The sequence below is a fragment of the Thunnus albacares genome, chromosome 14 (assembly GCF_914725855.1).
Source record: "Thunnus albacares chromosome 14, fThuAlb1.1, whole genome shotgun sequence".
In the NCBI taxonomy this organism is placed as follows: Eukaryota; Metazoa; Chordata; class Actinopteri; order Scombriformes; family Scombridae; genus Thunnus; species Thunnus albacares.
Window position 1 is genome coordinate 27,944,648 of NC_058119.1, and position 15,297 is coordinate 27,959,944.

A 15,297-nucleotide genomic window follows, 5' to 3' on the forward strand; every position below is an offset into this window, starting at 1 on the left:
AAGTACTTCTCTACATGTTACATGCTCTGTGTCATGGGTGTATAAATAAGTAGAGGTCTGTCTGCACATTGGTGATGCATTTGGTTTAGCTCAGTAGTCAGTGCAGTCATCTATGATCTGGGAGACTTGAGTTTGAGACCCAGTAAGTGGACCTCCTTCGTAAGGAAGTTTTCATAAACACTTGTTGTTTATGAATTTTTCTAAAATTCAAAGCGCAATAAAAACAAAAACAAAAACAATATTTTTAAGCCTCTTTCCACTTTTATTCAAATACAAATATAAATGCTTTTGCTGCCTCAACAAATATAGATACAAATACAAATAGGCTACTGTGCTATCTGCACATCCCTAATATATTGTAATCTTGTGATTAGTGGGCAGTGGAATTCAAAATTGCTTTTTTGTCTTTTATCTGCAACCGGATGGGAGTAGAGTGAAAAATTGATTGCGGCGGGTTCCAGGGTCATGTTAAATCTGTTGATTAGCACTAAATACAAAATACAGCTGAGGCAGATCACATTGTCATTAGTTTAGCTGGTATTTGGTTGTAAACCAAAGTATTGGACTTATCGACCTGATGATGGCACTAAAGGAAAAGTCAGGGGAATCAACCGGGTCAGTGGGCTTCATCCTCTGGAGACCATTAATGTCTGTACAAAATTACATATATTTCTTGACTGTTTGAATCAAAACCCAAAATAATGAGCTCAAATAATGCTGTACAAATTGTTCTGATAAACCTGACGACAATTTCTTTTCTCCAAGTTAATGATGCTGTTAATCTCACCTTAAGAGAAGCTAGAATGAAGCTACACATGTTAACTGCGTGTGTTTAAGGTTCAATTAGGTTAAATCTATAGGTCATTACAAGACTTAGCAGCCCCCAAGCAGGATGAAGATTCTTTACAGACAGACTGTATGACAGACACATGACCTAAAATTAATAAATCTTAGTCATAAAGTACTCACCTGGGAATAAAGAGAGTAGATGGCCACTAGAGTCAAAGGAAGGCCAATACTAATGATTATGCATGTTAACACATACATATGTGGTTCATAATAGGGGTGGGTTGCATTGCTATAACCATAGTTGGTGTAGATATAACCATTGTAGTTGGATTTGACATTGCCGTAATCATTGCTTTCCATCTGTGAGGTGTTGTTGATATAGAAATCTTCTTCTTCAGAGTGAAACCTGTTGTATGAGAGATCAGGTTATGGAAGTTTTTTGATATCTACATAACATTGTTAAGTGACATCACTAAAGTCTTGAGGTGAAAGTTCACACAAATACAGTGTATATTATAGCCACAAAAAAGGTGTCTTTGTTACATTTACTCCTAATAATATTTCTTCAGGGCTGCAACTAACAATTATTTTCATCACTGATTAAGCTGCTGATTATTTTCCTGATTAATTGATTGATTGTTTAGTTTATAAAATGGTTGGTTGTCTTCTGCACTTGACATCCCACCAGTTGAATAACTCTGTGCTCTCTGATTTTGGACAAGGAGGTTTGCATGTCTGACCAAACCATTTTATGAATCATCATATTTTATGACACAGACAGATACTTGTATGTCTCGCATGTCAAATTTGTACTTAAGGGAAGAGAGGGAGAAACTTACTGGTTGGACAGCAGTGAGCTTTCACTGTTTGCATGTTCATTTCCATGTCTGTTTGCATGTCTGTTTCTTGATTTGTATCATTACAGTCACAGTTTTTATGTGCTACATTATGTATAGAATGACACCATTATTTCCTCTGCACTGGATGTCAGTAAACAAACAAACAAACAAAAAAATACATACAAAATACACAAAATTTACCTTTGAAAGCTGCAGATCCCAAGCTGAATGAATGCATGCAGGAGCATTGAAAAAGACATGAATATTAGGGCAAAGGTTAGTCTCATTAACCTGGTGAATGTAGATCCAATATTCACTCTCTTTTATTTCTGTTTTTGCTCTCTACCAACTCTTGAGGGAAATATTTGGCTCTTTATCCTCGAAATGCTCCACTATGTTCACCAGTTAGTCAGTAACTGTGTCTGTTTGCCGTTTGGTGCAGAGCAGGTAGTGTACAGTGGGGTTTTAGAGCTTTTTCCTCTGAAAACAGCTCCCTGCTGCGGCCAAAAATGATGCTATGAAAGCGCTGACAGTGAACCAAGAGACTAACATTTGAACAATGAGCTGAAATTTCTATAAAGCTCCGTAAAGCCGAGGGGAGCTGCAGAGTCGCTGATAATTCTCTATAGGTTCATCACTATGAGCTACACCTAAAAATATCTATTAAAGACTCTTTAAGTAATAAGTAATGAATGAGTCATTTTGTGCCGTTCATCGTCTGGTTAATCAGACTTATCAATAACATATTGTCACAGCACAGGAAACTGTGCTGTGACAATAATTGCTGTCATCAAAACTGCAATTATCACTATAAATACCTCTAGGTGGATCAATGTTGGCTCAGAACATACAGTAAATACTGTATTCAGAAATATAATAATGAACATTTGTTTTTTCATTCCTCTTAATTTAGATCATTTTATTTGATTCAAAATAGTGTACAGTTTTGAATGTTATTATCTTTTTAGCTATTTTCTCACCCTTTTTTTGTCTTTGTTACACAACTTTTACACATGAAAATTGTATTTCGGGGAAAAAATGCAAATGAAATAAAACACAGTTGGTTTAACCTCAGTATTCTGTACACCTACAGTCCAAAGCTGTCTGCTTGTCACAGTTTGCATACTCATTATCTTGACTGTTAGCAGTTCTAATTTCATTTTTACAATCTCTACAAACACAAGTGAAAAGTAATGTCAGAAAATTTACCTTGAAAGTTGAAAGACCACACCTGGTTGAGTTCTCTACACCAAGTTTGATGTTTCGTCCTCTGCATCCAAACAGTCTACAATAAATATGGTGAGTGATAACATGCAGTAGGTTCCTGATAATCTACACCTGCTTCTATGGAAGAGAGGAAAAAGTAGACAGGCATGATTATGTAACCAGTAGACTTACTGGTTGGACAGCAGTAAGCTGTCACCATTTGCCGTCATCATTAGAAGTGGGTTTTTTAGAGCTTTTTCTTTGAAAACAGCTGCCTGCTGCGGCCGAAAATGATGCTATGAGAGCACTAAGAGTGAACCAAGAGAGTTACAGCTTTTTTAGTAACTCATTATTATCTACCATATAGTCATTAGGGAAGTACTTATTAATGATTCTTCAAATTACCAGGTTGTTCCTGATTCATTTCTTAGTAACTTTGCTAAATTTTGTGTACCATATAGTAAAGTGTTGCTTGAATCTGGAAGAAACAACTGCAGGCTGACACATCTCCATTTCTAACAACACTAACACAGAACTATATAATATACACAGAATATAAATGTTATGACTGAACTTAACAGTTTGTGCTTCTCATTTATTAGCATTATATTTTAAGTCACAGCCTGGTAACAATAAACAAAGAGAATAAGGCAGAAAACAACTGACATCAACAGGAATATTCTTTCTGCCAATAATATACTCCCAAACATATGTAGTATATCAACCCAGTTTAGGATTATTTTGAAGTTTGCCTCAGTTTTAAGTGTTCCTGTAAAATCAGAGACAACTCAATTTATTTCATTTTGTAGTTTAGTTTAGTTTAACGGGTTAATTTGCAGAACTTAATTCATTTAATGGGTTAAATTTCAACTGCGTAAAAGTTTGTGTCTGCAGGCAATGTTGATAATTCAAAATGTCTTTCCAGGATACAGTGTTTGTGAATTTGTATTTTATTCAGTATTGTTTGTAGATGTGCTGCCCAGCTCCAGCCACCAGGTTATGCTGTTGAGTCAGAAAAAGTGAGTTGTAAAGGAGGAAAACGTTGGGTTACTTATGTAATCCCTGGTTCTTTGATAACAGAGTGGGGTGTTTCACTATGGGAATCGTTTCTGGTGTGACCACTACGGAAGCTCCAATGACACCACGTCTGTCTATGACAGACAGGTCGACCTGTGGGAAGGCCGCGCCCACCCTTTATATTACGGTCGACCACCCTGACCAGGTGATTCTGTGTCGGTTTCTTCCCTTAGCTGTGCAAGGAGGGAAGTGTTGGTGAAACACCTCACTCTGTTATCAAAGAACCAGAGATTACATTAGTAACCCAACTTTCTTTTTCTAACTTCGTTCGGTGTTTCACTATGGGAGATATGGCCCACTCCCGGATTGCATAATATCACGAAGCTATATGACTCCCCGACCCAGTCTGAAACCCCACTAGACAGTCCCTGAGAGCCCTTTCTCCAGTACTGTGTGGGCTAAAGATGGACCTGAGACATCCAACCTGTAGAATCTCACAAATCTGTGCATAGCCCAGCTCACCGCAGCACAAATGTCCTTAACCAGAACACCCTTAAACAGGGCCCATGACGTAGCCACGCCCCTGGTGGAGTGCGCCTTTAATCCTGCAGGTGGCTGCCTGCCCTTACACCTGTAAGCCAGTTCTATAGTCTCCATGATCCAGTGAGACAGCCTCTGGCGGGACAGTGGTTTTCCCTTGTGGGGTGTAGCCCAAGACACAAACAGCTGGTCATTTCTCCTGAAACTTGCTGTCCTGTCCACATATAGTGTCAATCACGTTGCGGGGCAGACCGACTGCATCCAAATTCAGCCACTCACGGGCCAGGCCCAGAGTGCCACCTGTTCTGGATGGGGGTGGTAAATCTCTCCCTGGGCCTGAGACAAGAGGTCCCTGCACAGCAGGAGGGGCCACGGCTGGCCTGACAGTATCTGAACTATCTCCGCCACCCAGTGTTTGGATGGCCACCGTGGGGCTATCAGGATCAGTGACAGGCCCTGCTCTCTCACTCTGGCTAGAGTGGGGGAGATTAGGCTGAGGGGAGGGAACACATAGTTCAGCCACGGGTGAGGTAGTGCGCCCAACGATGCATTTACGTCTGACAGGGCAAAGTACAGAGGGCAGAGAGCGTTTTCTTGCAATGCAAAGAGATCTACGGCAGCCTGGCCATATCTCTACCATACTTGTGCCACCACTTGGGGATGGAGTTTCCATTCCCCAAATAGAGGCTTTCCCCTGGACAGAAGATCTGCACCTCTGTTCAACACTCCTGCTACACGTGTCGCCCGTAGTGACCCGAACCAAGAGTTGCTCCACAGAACTATTGTTCAGCTGTGCAGCTGCAGGCGCAAAGTGGAACTGGAGAAAACATGGAGGCATGGAGAGGAACGCAAAACCTGATCATGAAAACTCAACTCACAAATAAAAGTACTGTGAACACATAATGAAAAGCAGCAGGAGTACTACTACTGCTATCATTACTACTACTACTACTACAAATAATAATGATCATTAAAGTAGGGAAATACAGCAGGACTAACAGGAAAATATAAACGTGTTCAAGAAGTTCCTGCTTAAAATTGTATTCATGCTAAATAGTAAAATACCACAAAGCTTCCTGGTTACGTGCTGCTGTTCCACCACTATGATGTGTTAAATGTATCAGTGACCGCAGATTGTTATCTGCTTCTTAAAAGCCCCTGTACAGCAGTTTCAAGAGAAATTATTGCACATCTGAACTCTTCCCCTTTTTTTGCTTACTTCAAATACTTCAAGTACTTGAACATGTGGGGGTAATACAAAAAAAATGATAATTAATAAAATAAAATAATGAAATTAGAAGTGTTACTGTCTGACAATTTTGTGAAAGCTGTCTGGTTACTACATTATTCAATAATTCTAATATAATGTTCAAATTCCTTGAAAAAAGAAAAAAGAAAACAGTTTTATCTTAGAAAGTTTGTAACCGTCTATGTGAAACGTGGCTCCAAAGAACATATTTGGGTAATACAGAGAATAATTCTTTCCAATGAGGTCAATAATAAATAATTAATTCAATAATAGTTTCTTGTGTGATAAGAAAGAGAGAAAAAGGACCATGAAGTGTTTCACAACACATTACAGGAGTGAAAACCTGCTGGGTGATGGTAGGAAGACGTGACACTTGACATTTCTTATGTTATTGTTTTTATATCCTGTTTAGGTTGTAAACAGTATGAAATGTTTTAGTTTTAAGTTCTTTCATTTGACAAATGACTTTTTGTATGTAATTTATTATAATTTATATTTCTTATATCAGTTGTTAAAAATATAAGCTATGGCTAATATGTATAAACATCAACATCAACATGATAAAATAATTTTAAAAAACACCATCAGCTTCTCTATAGGTTCATGTTCATCATATCATCTTCTCCTGTCTTAAGTTATGTTGCTTAAGAACTTTTATAAGACGGATTTTACACACTAAACATCACTGTGGCAAAATTTTACCCAGTTTGGTTCAATATCGCACCAATACAACATTATGTTAACTTTACTCAGTAGTAATAGTGTCACACACAACAAGCTGAAACTGCTAAAAACTGTTACAAATGTTTTGGTTCTGATACAAAATGACATTCAAGATACACAGGTTATTAATAATAATTAACAAACCCTGACATGTAAGTTTAAAAAGAGTAGAGTAGAATGTGATCTGATACATTCACCATGTCTTACCAACACTATCCATATATTACTATTTAGAATAAATGTTATAAGTTTCATAAAGGACTGATAAACACAGATGCTGTTCATCATAACTTATGGGTGACATAGCATCTCTATACTGTTGCTAGTAGGAAACCTTTCATCAATAAACATATTATCACATCACAACCAACTCTTTTTAATAGCCTTAGTTGTTACCAAAGAGGCTGTTGAAGACATAACAGAAAGAACAACTTTTAATAAAAACCTCAGACAGTATTTTCTAGATATATGGACTCATGTCACTGACATGTCGGGACATTGCTGTTAACTTATTTTTCTCTTAATGATGCACATTAGCTGCCTGTTGATCTAAATCTTATTCTGAACAGATAACAACTTGTACTTGTAAAATATGACTCACCTTTCCTGTTACAAACATGTGGCTAATATTTGGTTTCATCATGTCCATATCTGTAAAAGCTGTTGGTTAACATCCTTTTCCATGTTCCTCATTTGTACCTCACTTTGGATAAAAGTGTTTCCCACATGAATAAATGCAAATTTGAATGTAAACTACAAGAGATACTCAAACAAAACTGGTACAGATACAAGTCTTATCTCATCCACTTGGGCCTACTGAGCAATATTTTATACATAACCTATACATCTAATCAGTTATATGAAGGTATCTTTCAGGCTGGATGGAAATATGTCATGTAGCTCATATTAGTCTGTTCTGCTTGTGTCTTTTTTGATTTTTTTCATATGAGCAGAGAATCACAACTGTTTGTTGCTGTAAATGTTGCTGAGTTTTTATCCTTCAAGTTAGCCAAAACCTTTTCAGTTCTGTCATTGCTATGCACATAAAGTGTGCAGAGTTGATGAAATTCAGTCACAGTAATGCCTAAAAAGTCATAGAGAAAACCTTCAAATACAAGATTTCAGTTCCAAAGGTATCTGTGGACTAACCAAACGGGTATTTTGGGCTGGGGAGAGTAAAATGACAGATGTGTGCTCTGACTGGAGTTGAAATGATTCAGTACTTGTTTTTTTAAACTGTTCTTTAATCACATATGATTAAATAAATTACAACTACTATAATTTATCGTCTTTTTTTGTACATTATACAAAATATCAAGTAGTAACCTTAAGCTCTTAGCAATCACATGTTATATTCTAAAAATGCATGTTTTTCTTTATAAAGAGTCACCCTGCAGAAAGCCAAAGTATTTAATTAAAGAGATTCTGGGAAATATGCCTTTGTTGGATTTCTGCTGTTGCAGTGTCAGCTGATTAGTGCAACAATGAACATGATTAAGTTATTTGAAAGAAAAAAATAGAAAGCAAAATGCCTCCATGGTATTACACAGTAGAGTTGGGCTATATGATTATATATACTAAAGACAACCAGCAGAGATTTTGTTTATTTATCAGGTTTAATTAACAGTGTTAGTCAAAAGCAAATATTCTCATTTTTGTCTAGAAACATGTTTTTATTGAATATCCAGGAAATTTACATTTCTTATAAAAGTACTGTGATATAAGATTTTTATCAATATTGCCAAGCCATAGCATGCTGACGACAAACCCCCCTAAAATAAAACTTATATTGAATAAAAAGAAGTAAATCATCTGTTGTTTAACTTTTATGCATAAAAATACCCCACACACAATAATAGACATACATAGTTATAAGTAGGAAAAAAGTAACAAGTTATAATGTGTATAAGAGGCCCAAGAAAAAAAAGTCTATAGACTTGATATGATGATCTCCCTGTAGAAATAAGACGGAGTTGCAGCTATAATAACAGGGTGATCATGGTATTGAACAGCTCAGTTGATCAACAAGTAATATCTGGTTTGCTTCTTTAATTAAAGGGGACATAACACGAACGGTTGCAGGTCTATATTTTTATTCTGGGGCTCTATAATATTTTCTCATGACTTACAGTTCGAAAAATAACATATTAAAAAACTTATTTATCTTATAGTAGCCCTTTATGCAGCCCCTCAGTTCAGCCTCTGTGTGAAACAGGCCATTGTAGCTCCTGTCTCTTTGAGGCCCCCTCCCACTGAGCCCACTCTGTTCTGATTGGCCAGCTCCAGGAAGCTGCCCCTTGGCAGACTTAAATTATGAATATAAATGACAGAAAATCACAAAAAGCATGTTATGTTCCCTTCAAAGGATAATAATGATAGATATCAACTTCCAGCTAAAAAACATATAAAAACATGTTCCCACTAACCACTTCTCTCACAATATAATTAAAACAATGATTTCTTTTCATCTACTTCTGATGGCCTTTGTTGTCATACAGCAAACACTTTATTTATTTCTTGTTTGCTAGTTTAAGTGCATTTTAGTGAACATTCAGACACATTACAGTTAACATCTGTTTTCTCCCTTTTCTTTCTCCCTCTTTCTCTGCCTGCATGGAGCTGACTGTGTACATGTTGTTGTCTTTCATGCTGATGATCTGCTGTTATCATCACTGTCCATTCTGCAACAACACAGAGAGGCCAAAAGCTTGTCTATGGCCCCTTTCCTCGTGAAAACATACAAAATCAAGTCTGCAAGAGGACTGAATCTAACAAGAATTAACCTCAGTTTGAAGAGGGTATCATTATCTCTGACTTCTTCTATCAAGACCATGATGATAGTGGGTAGAAACAGCAGCGTGTAGATGAGCAGCACCAGGACCAACATTCCCACAATTCGTCGTTTTTCATCAGAGGAAACCGAGATGGCTGCAGAAAGCGATTTGAGGGTCCCACCCAGGAAGAATATGAGCAGTGGGAAAGGAACGAGGGGGAGGACGCCGAGAATTGTTATCACGACCGTAGATTTAACCCAGAAATAGACAGAAAGGAGCAAAACAAGAGGAAGGGTCCAGACCACAACACAGACCACAAGAGAGATCTTGATGGTTCTTCTGACGTGGTACCACAGTGGCCATGCGATGAGCAAATACCTGAAACACAAGATACACAGTCTATCATCAGATACAGAATATTCCTGACTTTGAGGAGCTTCAGATATATATGGTAATATAATGGTCATACACATGGAAGTAGCTAAAAACATACAGGATAGACAGATAGCTACCTTTCCAGGGCGATACAGACCATGAAGCCAACACTGACCATCACACAAATGAGGTGAATATCAGAGAAGATTCGATAGATCTTCCAGTCAGGTTTTGCCACTTTGCCGATCATGCAGCACAACTGAAAGATGTCAGAGATGAGGAGGTTGATGATGTAGATTGGAGCAACGTGGACATTTTTAACCTGCAAGAAAACAATGGTAGAAATAAACAAAGCAGCTGGAAACATGTTTTTTCTTTTACAGTTTCCTGGTGTTTTCATTTAGGATCTCATTTAGGATCATTTAGGATCTACAATGCAAGTGGATGGAATTCTGTGTAGTGACAAATATGTCATTTAGCTCTGCCCAGCAATTGCCGTCAGAAACATTCATGCATTGACCAATGTGTCATCAAATATGACACATTGGCCAATCAATGTTACAAGACTCAATGACAACAAGAGTCTACAGCTATGCTAACTGCTCTATGAGGCTGTACTTATGCACAGGGGTCCATTGAGCTAAATGCTAATATGCTCACAATGACAATGACCATCTTAGTTTAGCGTGTTAGCATGCTAAAGATAGAGTGATAGATAATGATTGTCCTCATTGGGAAATTTGTTTCCACTGTGCATTATGTGTACCTCTAAAACATATAGTAGATAGATGTGTACACACACATACCTGCAATGATTTCATGCAGACCAAAAAGACTAAAATATATTGTAATCTTGTGAGTAGTGGTTAATGGAATTTAAAACTGCTTTTTCTGTCTAAGTGTCTTTTATTTGTGACCAGATGGGAGGAGTAGAGTCAAAAATTGATTGCTGGGGTGTCCAGGGCTGCGTTAAATCTGCTTATTAGCACTAAACACAAAATACAGCTGAGGAGGATCACATTGCCATTAGTTTAGCTGGTATTTCATTGTGTGAGAGAAAAAAATGCTCATTTGTGAAGGAGAGATGTTCAATGTTCAATTTATGGAAGTGTTCAACTTATGAGCTAAGTCTTTTAAATACAGTTTACCAATATGCTTTTTTATGATACCGTCAAGAGGCACACAGGGTAAGACAAAGAAAAGGAAAACAATTCTTTTATTTACCCAGTGAAGGTCTCTTTTGGTTTCCTGCTGACAATGCCAAATGTGATAGGGAAAGTCTTGTACTTGTTGAATAATTGTTGAAGAGACTCCACAGGCTCCAGTTGATGTTTACTTGAATATACAAAGTTTATTGAGAACAAATATCTGACGTCAGAGAAGCCTTTGGCACAGTGTACACATGGATACGGTCATACCAAAAACTTAGCACAAACAGGAAAACAATCACTTCTTATAGAATTGCTCAGGTCATGCCACCAGGGAAGGGAGAAACAAGGAAACTTAGTGTCAGAATGAACTCTAATTGGAAAACAATGTGGGGAGCTGTTGTTACCCATCCAAGGTGACCATCCTATCTCCCAGCCTGGTGCTGTGAACCTAAAACATCTCTTGTAAGAGACCTTGGAGGCCCAAGTCAGGCCCTGCAGAAGAGTTTCATTGATTGAAGTTCATTGGTTGAACACTTTCATGAATTAAACATTGAACATCTCTCCTTCACAAATGAGCTTTTTTTCTCCCACAGGTTTTAAACCAAAGTACTGATGATGGCACTAAAGGAAAAGTCAGGGGATCAATCAGGTCAGTGGAGACCATGAATGTCTGTACAAAATTTCATATATTTCTTGATTTGATTTAATCAAAGCCAAAAATAATGATCCCAAATTATGCTGTACAAATTGTTCTGACAAACTTGATGACAATTTATATTCTACAAGTGAAGAATGCTGTTAACCTGGAATGAAGCTACCAGGGATGTGCAGAGAGCCCAGTATTTGTATTTGTATCTATATTTATTGAGGCAGCAAAATTATTTATGTTTGTGTTTGTATTTGAATAAAAGTGGAAATAGGTGTAAAAATCCCATCTGAAATATTATTGTTTATTTTTATTTAGCTTTAAATTTTAGGATATTAAAGGGTTAAAGTGTTTATGAATAAACTATCTTAAGAAGGAGGTCGCCACACCAGGTCTTGAACTTGAGTCTCTCAGATCATAGACGACTGTGTTGACTACTGAGCTAAACCAAACACATTGCAAATGTACAGTCAGACCTCTACTTATTTATACACCCATAACACAGAGACAGCATGGCGTGTAACGTGTAGAGAAGAATTTGAAAGGTGATTCTTGCTTTGCACTTTTCATTTATTGCCTATTTTTTACAACCTAACTTTGTGGAAAGGAGAAGGGGAACAACAGGACTTTGCTTGTGTCAGTAACTCAGCCTTATCTCTTGGGGAACACCCCCAACTCTGGGAGTGATGTCCAAATGGAAAAAAAGGAAATGTGCTTCATGTAGCAGGTGGATGTAACTCCCCTTGTTGAGACCTACTGATAGATGTAACAGTGCAGCAGAGGAGAGAGACTGAGATAGCGATGTAACTGACCTGTGAGCTGGTATTTGGCATGTTTTTTTTTTTTTTCTTCCAGAAAACAAATAGTTTTTTAAATATTTGTATGAAATAAATGTTTGATAAAAAACAACTATTTGTGCTTTGTTGAATAACGTATTTGTATTCGGGCACACCCCTGGAAACTACACATGTAAACTGCATGTGTTTAAGGTCAAATTAGCTTAAATTTATAGATCATTACAAGACTTAGCAGCCCCCAAGCAGGATGAAGATTCTTTACAGACAGACTGTATGACAGACACATGACCTAAAATTAATATATCTTAGTCATAAAGTACTCACCTGGGAATAAAGAGAGTAGATGGCCACTAGAGTCAAAGGAAGGCCGATACTAATGATTACGCATGTCATCACATATATAATATGTGGTTCACCATAATAAGAGTTGTCAGTGGAATTATTGTGGGATGTGACATTGCTGTAATTATTGCTTTCCATCTGTGAGGTGTTGTTGATGTAGAAATCTTCTTCTTCAGAGTGAAACCTGTTGTATGAGAGATCAGGTTATGGAAGTTTTTTAATATCTACATAACATTGTTAAGTGACATCACTAAAGTCTTGAAGTCCAAGTTCACACAAATACAGTGTATATTATAGCCACAACAAAAGGTGTCTTTGTTACATTTTCTCCTAATAATATTTCTTCAGGGCTGCAACTAACAATTATTTTCATCACCAATTAAGCTGCTGATTATTTTCTTGATTAATCGTTAAGTTTATAAAATGTAGTTTTTATACACTGTGAAAAAATTGTACTCACAATTTCTTTGAGCCTGCGGGGATGTCTTCAGTTTGCTATTGTTTCTGACCAACAATCCAAAGCCTGAAGATTTTTAATGTACTGTTGCATATGACAAAGAAAAGGAGCAAATCATAATGTTTAAAAAACTGAAACCAGAGAATATTTGGTCTTTTTGCTTGAAACAATAATTTGAAAAAATTAGCAATAAAGTAGCAATGAGAATAATCGACTAATTGTTGAAGCTCTATATTTCATCAAAAATAATTTTTCAGATAATACAAGTCCTTGTGATGTATATAAATATTTTTACATTATGTCCAGTTTGATTCCACCAGATCTTAGTTGCATGTCATCCCAATCTCTCTCTCTCTCTCCTCATTTCCTGTCTGACTCTACTGTCTCCTCTCAATAAAGGATAAAATGTACCAAATCACCAAAAATAAACAACTAACAAACAAAACAAAAAAACTGGGAAACACTTATTCCTTCTGGGATGGAATCATTAATTGACTTTAACCTATCTTGGGTTGTATAACTCTATCCCTCTGTTAGACTTTTCATCAGTAACATATTGTCACAGCAGAGGAAACTCTTTCATATCTCAGCTGTCATAAAAACTGAAAATATCACTATAAATACCTTTATGTGGATCAATGTTGGCTCAGAACATACAGTAAATACAAGAAAAACAGAAACATAATAATGAATATTTGTTTTTTCATTCTTCTTAATTTAGATCATTTTATTAAATTCAAAATATTGTAACCTTGTTTTGAATGCAATTATCTTTTTAGCTATTTCTCACCCTTTGTTTTGTCTTTCATTGACTTTTCCATATGATGATGATGATGATGATGATGATGATGATGATGATGATGATGATGATGATGATGATGATGATGATGATGATTATTATTATTATTATTATTATTATTATTATTATTATTATTATTATTATTATTATTATTATTATTATTATTATTATCCTATTTCCATATTCTACACTGGATGTCAGTAAACCAAAAAAGTACACACAAAATTACAATACAAAACAGCTGCCTGCTGTGGATGAAAATGACGCTATGAGAGTGCTGAGAGTGAACCAAGAGAGTGACAGCTAAACAATGAGCTGAAACTCTCTATAAAGCTCCATAAAGCCAAGAGGAGCTGCAGAGTCGCTGATAATTCTCTGTAGGTTCATCATTACAAGCTTCACCTCTGACATTATACTGTACATTGATATTTGATACATTGTTATTATGAAAAATATCAATTCTAGACACTTTAAGGTGGTCACTATGATCAATTCACAGATATGAACTAATCATTATCTAATGATTCATTAAAATCTTCCACTCGGTTCTTTAGTAACTCATTATTATCAACTTTATAGTCCTATCTACTATATAGTACCTAGTAATGATTCCTCAATTACCAGGTTGTTCCTGATTCATTCCTTTGTAATTTTGTGTACTGTATTGTAAAGTGTTGGTTGGAATTGGAAGAAACAACATCCAACCAGTTGAATAACTCTGTGCTCTCTGATTTTGGACAAGGACGTTGGCATGTCTGACCAAACCATTTTATGAATCATCTACATATTTTATATTTTGTTTACAGATTGTGCAATCTGAACTAACCCTAAGTTTTGGAGTTAGCATGAAAATAAATTGGAGGAAACAACTGCAGGCTGGTACCTTCACCATGTTTAATAACACTAACATACTGGTCATCCCTGTAGCGTACTGGTTAAGACTCATACCACAAAACTACAACATTTATGTCCAGTTTGATTCCAGCAGATCTTAGTTCCATGTCATTCCCATCTCTCTCTCTCTCCTCATTTCCTGTCTGACTCTACTGTCTCCTCTCAATAAAGGATAAAATGTACCAAATCACCAAAAATAAACAACTAACAAACAAAACAAAACAACAACAACAACTGGGAAACACTTATTCCTTATGGGATGAAATCATTAATTGATTTGGACCTATCTTGGGTTGTATAACTCTATCCCTCTGTTAGACTTTTCATCAGTAACATATCTTCACAGCAGAGGAAATTCTTTCATATCTCAGCTGTCATAAAATCTGCAAATATCACTATAAATACCTCTATGTGGATCAATGTTGGCTCAGAACATATAGTAAATACAAGTAATACAGAAATATAATATTGAACATTTGTTTTTTCATTCTTCTTAATTTAGATCATTTTATTTAATTCAAAATAGTGTTAAGTTTTGAATGTTATTATCTTTTTAACTATTTTCTCACCCTTTTTTTGTCTTTGTTACACAACTTTTACACATGAAAATTGTATTTAGGGGAAAAAATGCAAATGAAATAAAACACAATTGGTTTAACCACAGTATTCTGTACACCTACAGTCCAAAGCTCTCTGCTT

General features: G+C 36.3%; 1 protein-coding gene across 1 annotated transcript; it reads right to left on the reverse strand.

The window, feature by feature from the left end:
• Positions 1–8,981: 8,981 nt before the first annotated feature.
• On the reverse strand, positions 8,982–12,645 carry LOC122997623 (ovarian cancer G-protein coupled receptor 1-like). The gene is made up of 3 exons (XM_044373895.1): positions 12,431–12,645; positions 9,650–9,834; positions 8,982–9,515 (listed from the first exon to the last, which is right to left on the reverse strand). Exons 1-3 carry the CDS (start codon positions 12,584–12,586, stop codon positions 9,008–9,010), a joined length of 849 nt encoding a protein of 282 aa, XP_044229830.1. The 5' UTR covers positions 12,587–12,645; the 3' UTR covers positions 8,982–9,007.
• Between the last annotated feature and the right edge of the window lie 2,652 nt (positions 12,646–15,297).

Excerpts from the sequence above, each read along its gene's own strand:
- LOC122997623 (XM_044373895.1), bottom strand. The coding sequence starts at position 12,586 with ATGGAAAGCAATAATTACAGCAATGTCACATCCCACAATAATTCCACT. Across the intron at positions 9,835-12,430 it reads TCTACTCTCTTTATTCCCAG|GTTAAAAATGTCCACGTTGC; the intron begins GTGAGTACTTTA and ends GTTTTCTTGCAG. Across the intron at positions 9,516-9,649 it reads GTCTGTATCGCCCTGGAAAG|GTATTTGCTCATCGCATGGC; the intron begins GTAGCTATCTGT and ends CTTGTGTTTCAG.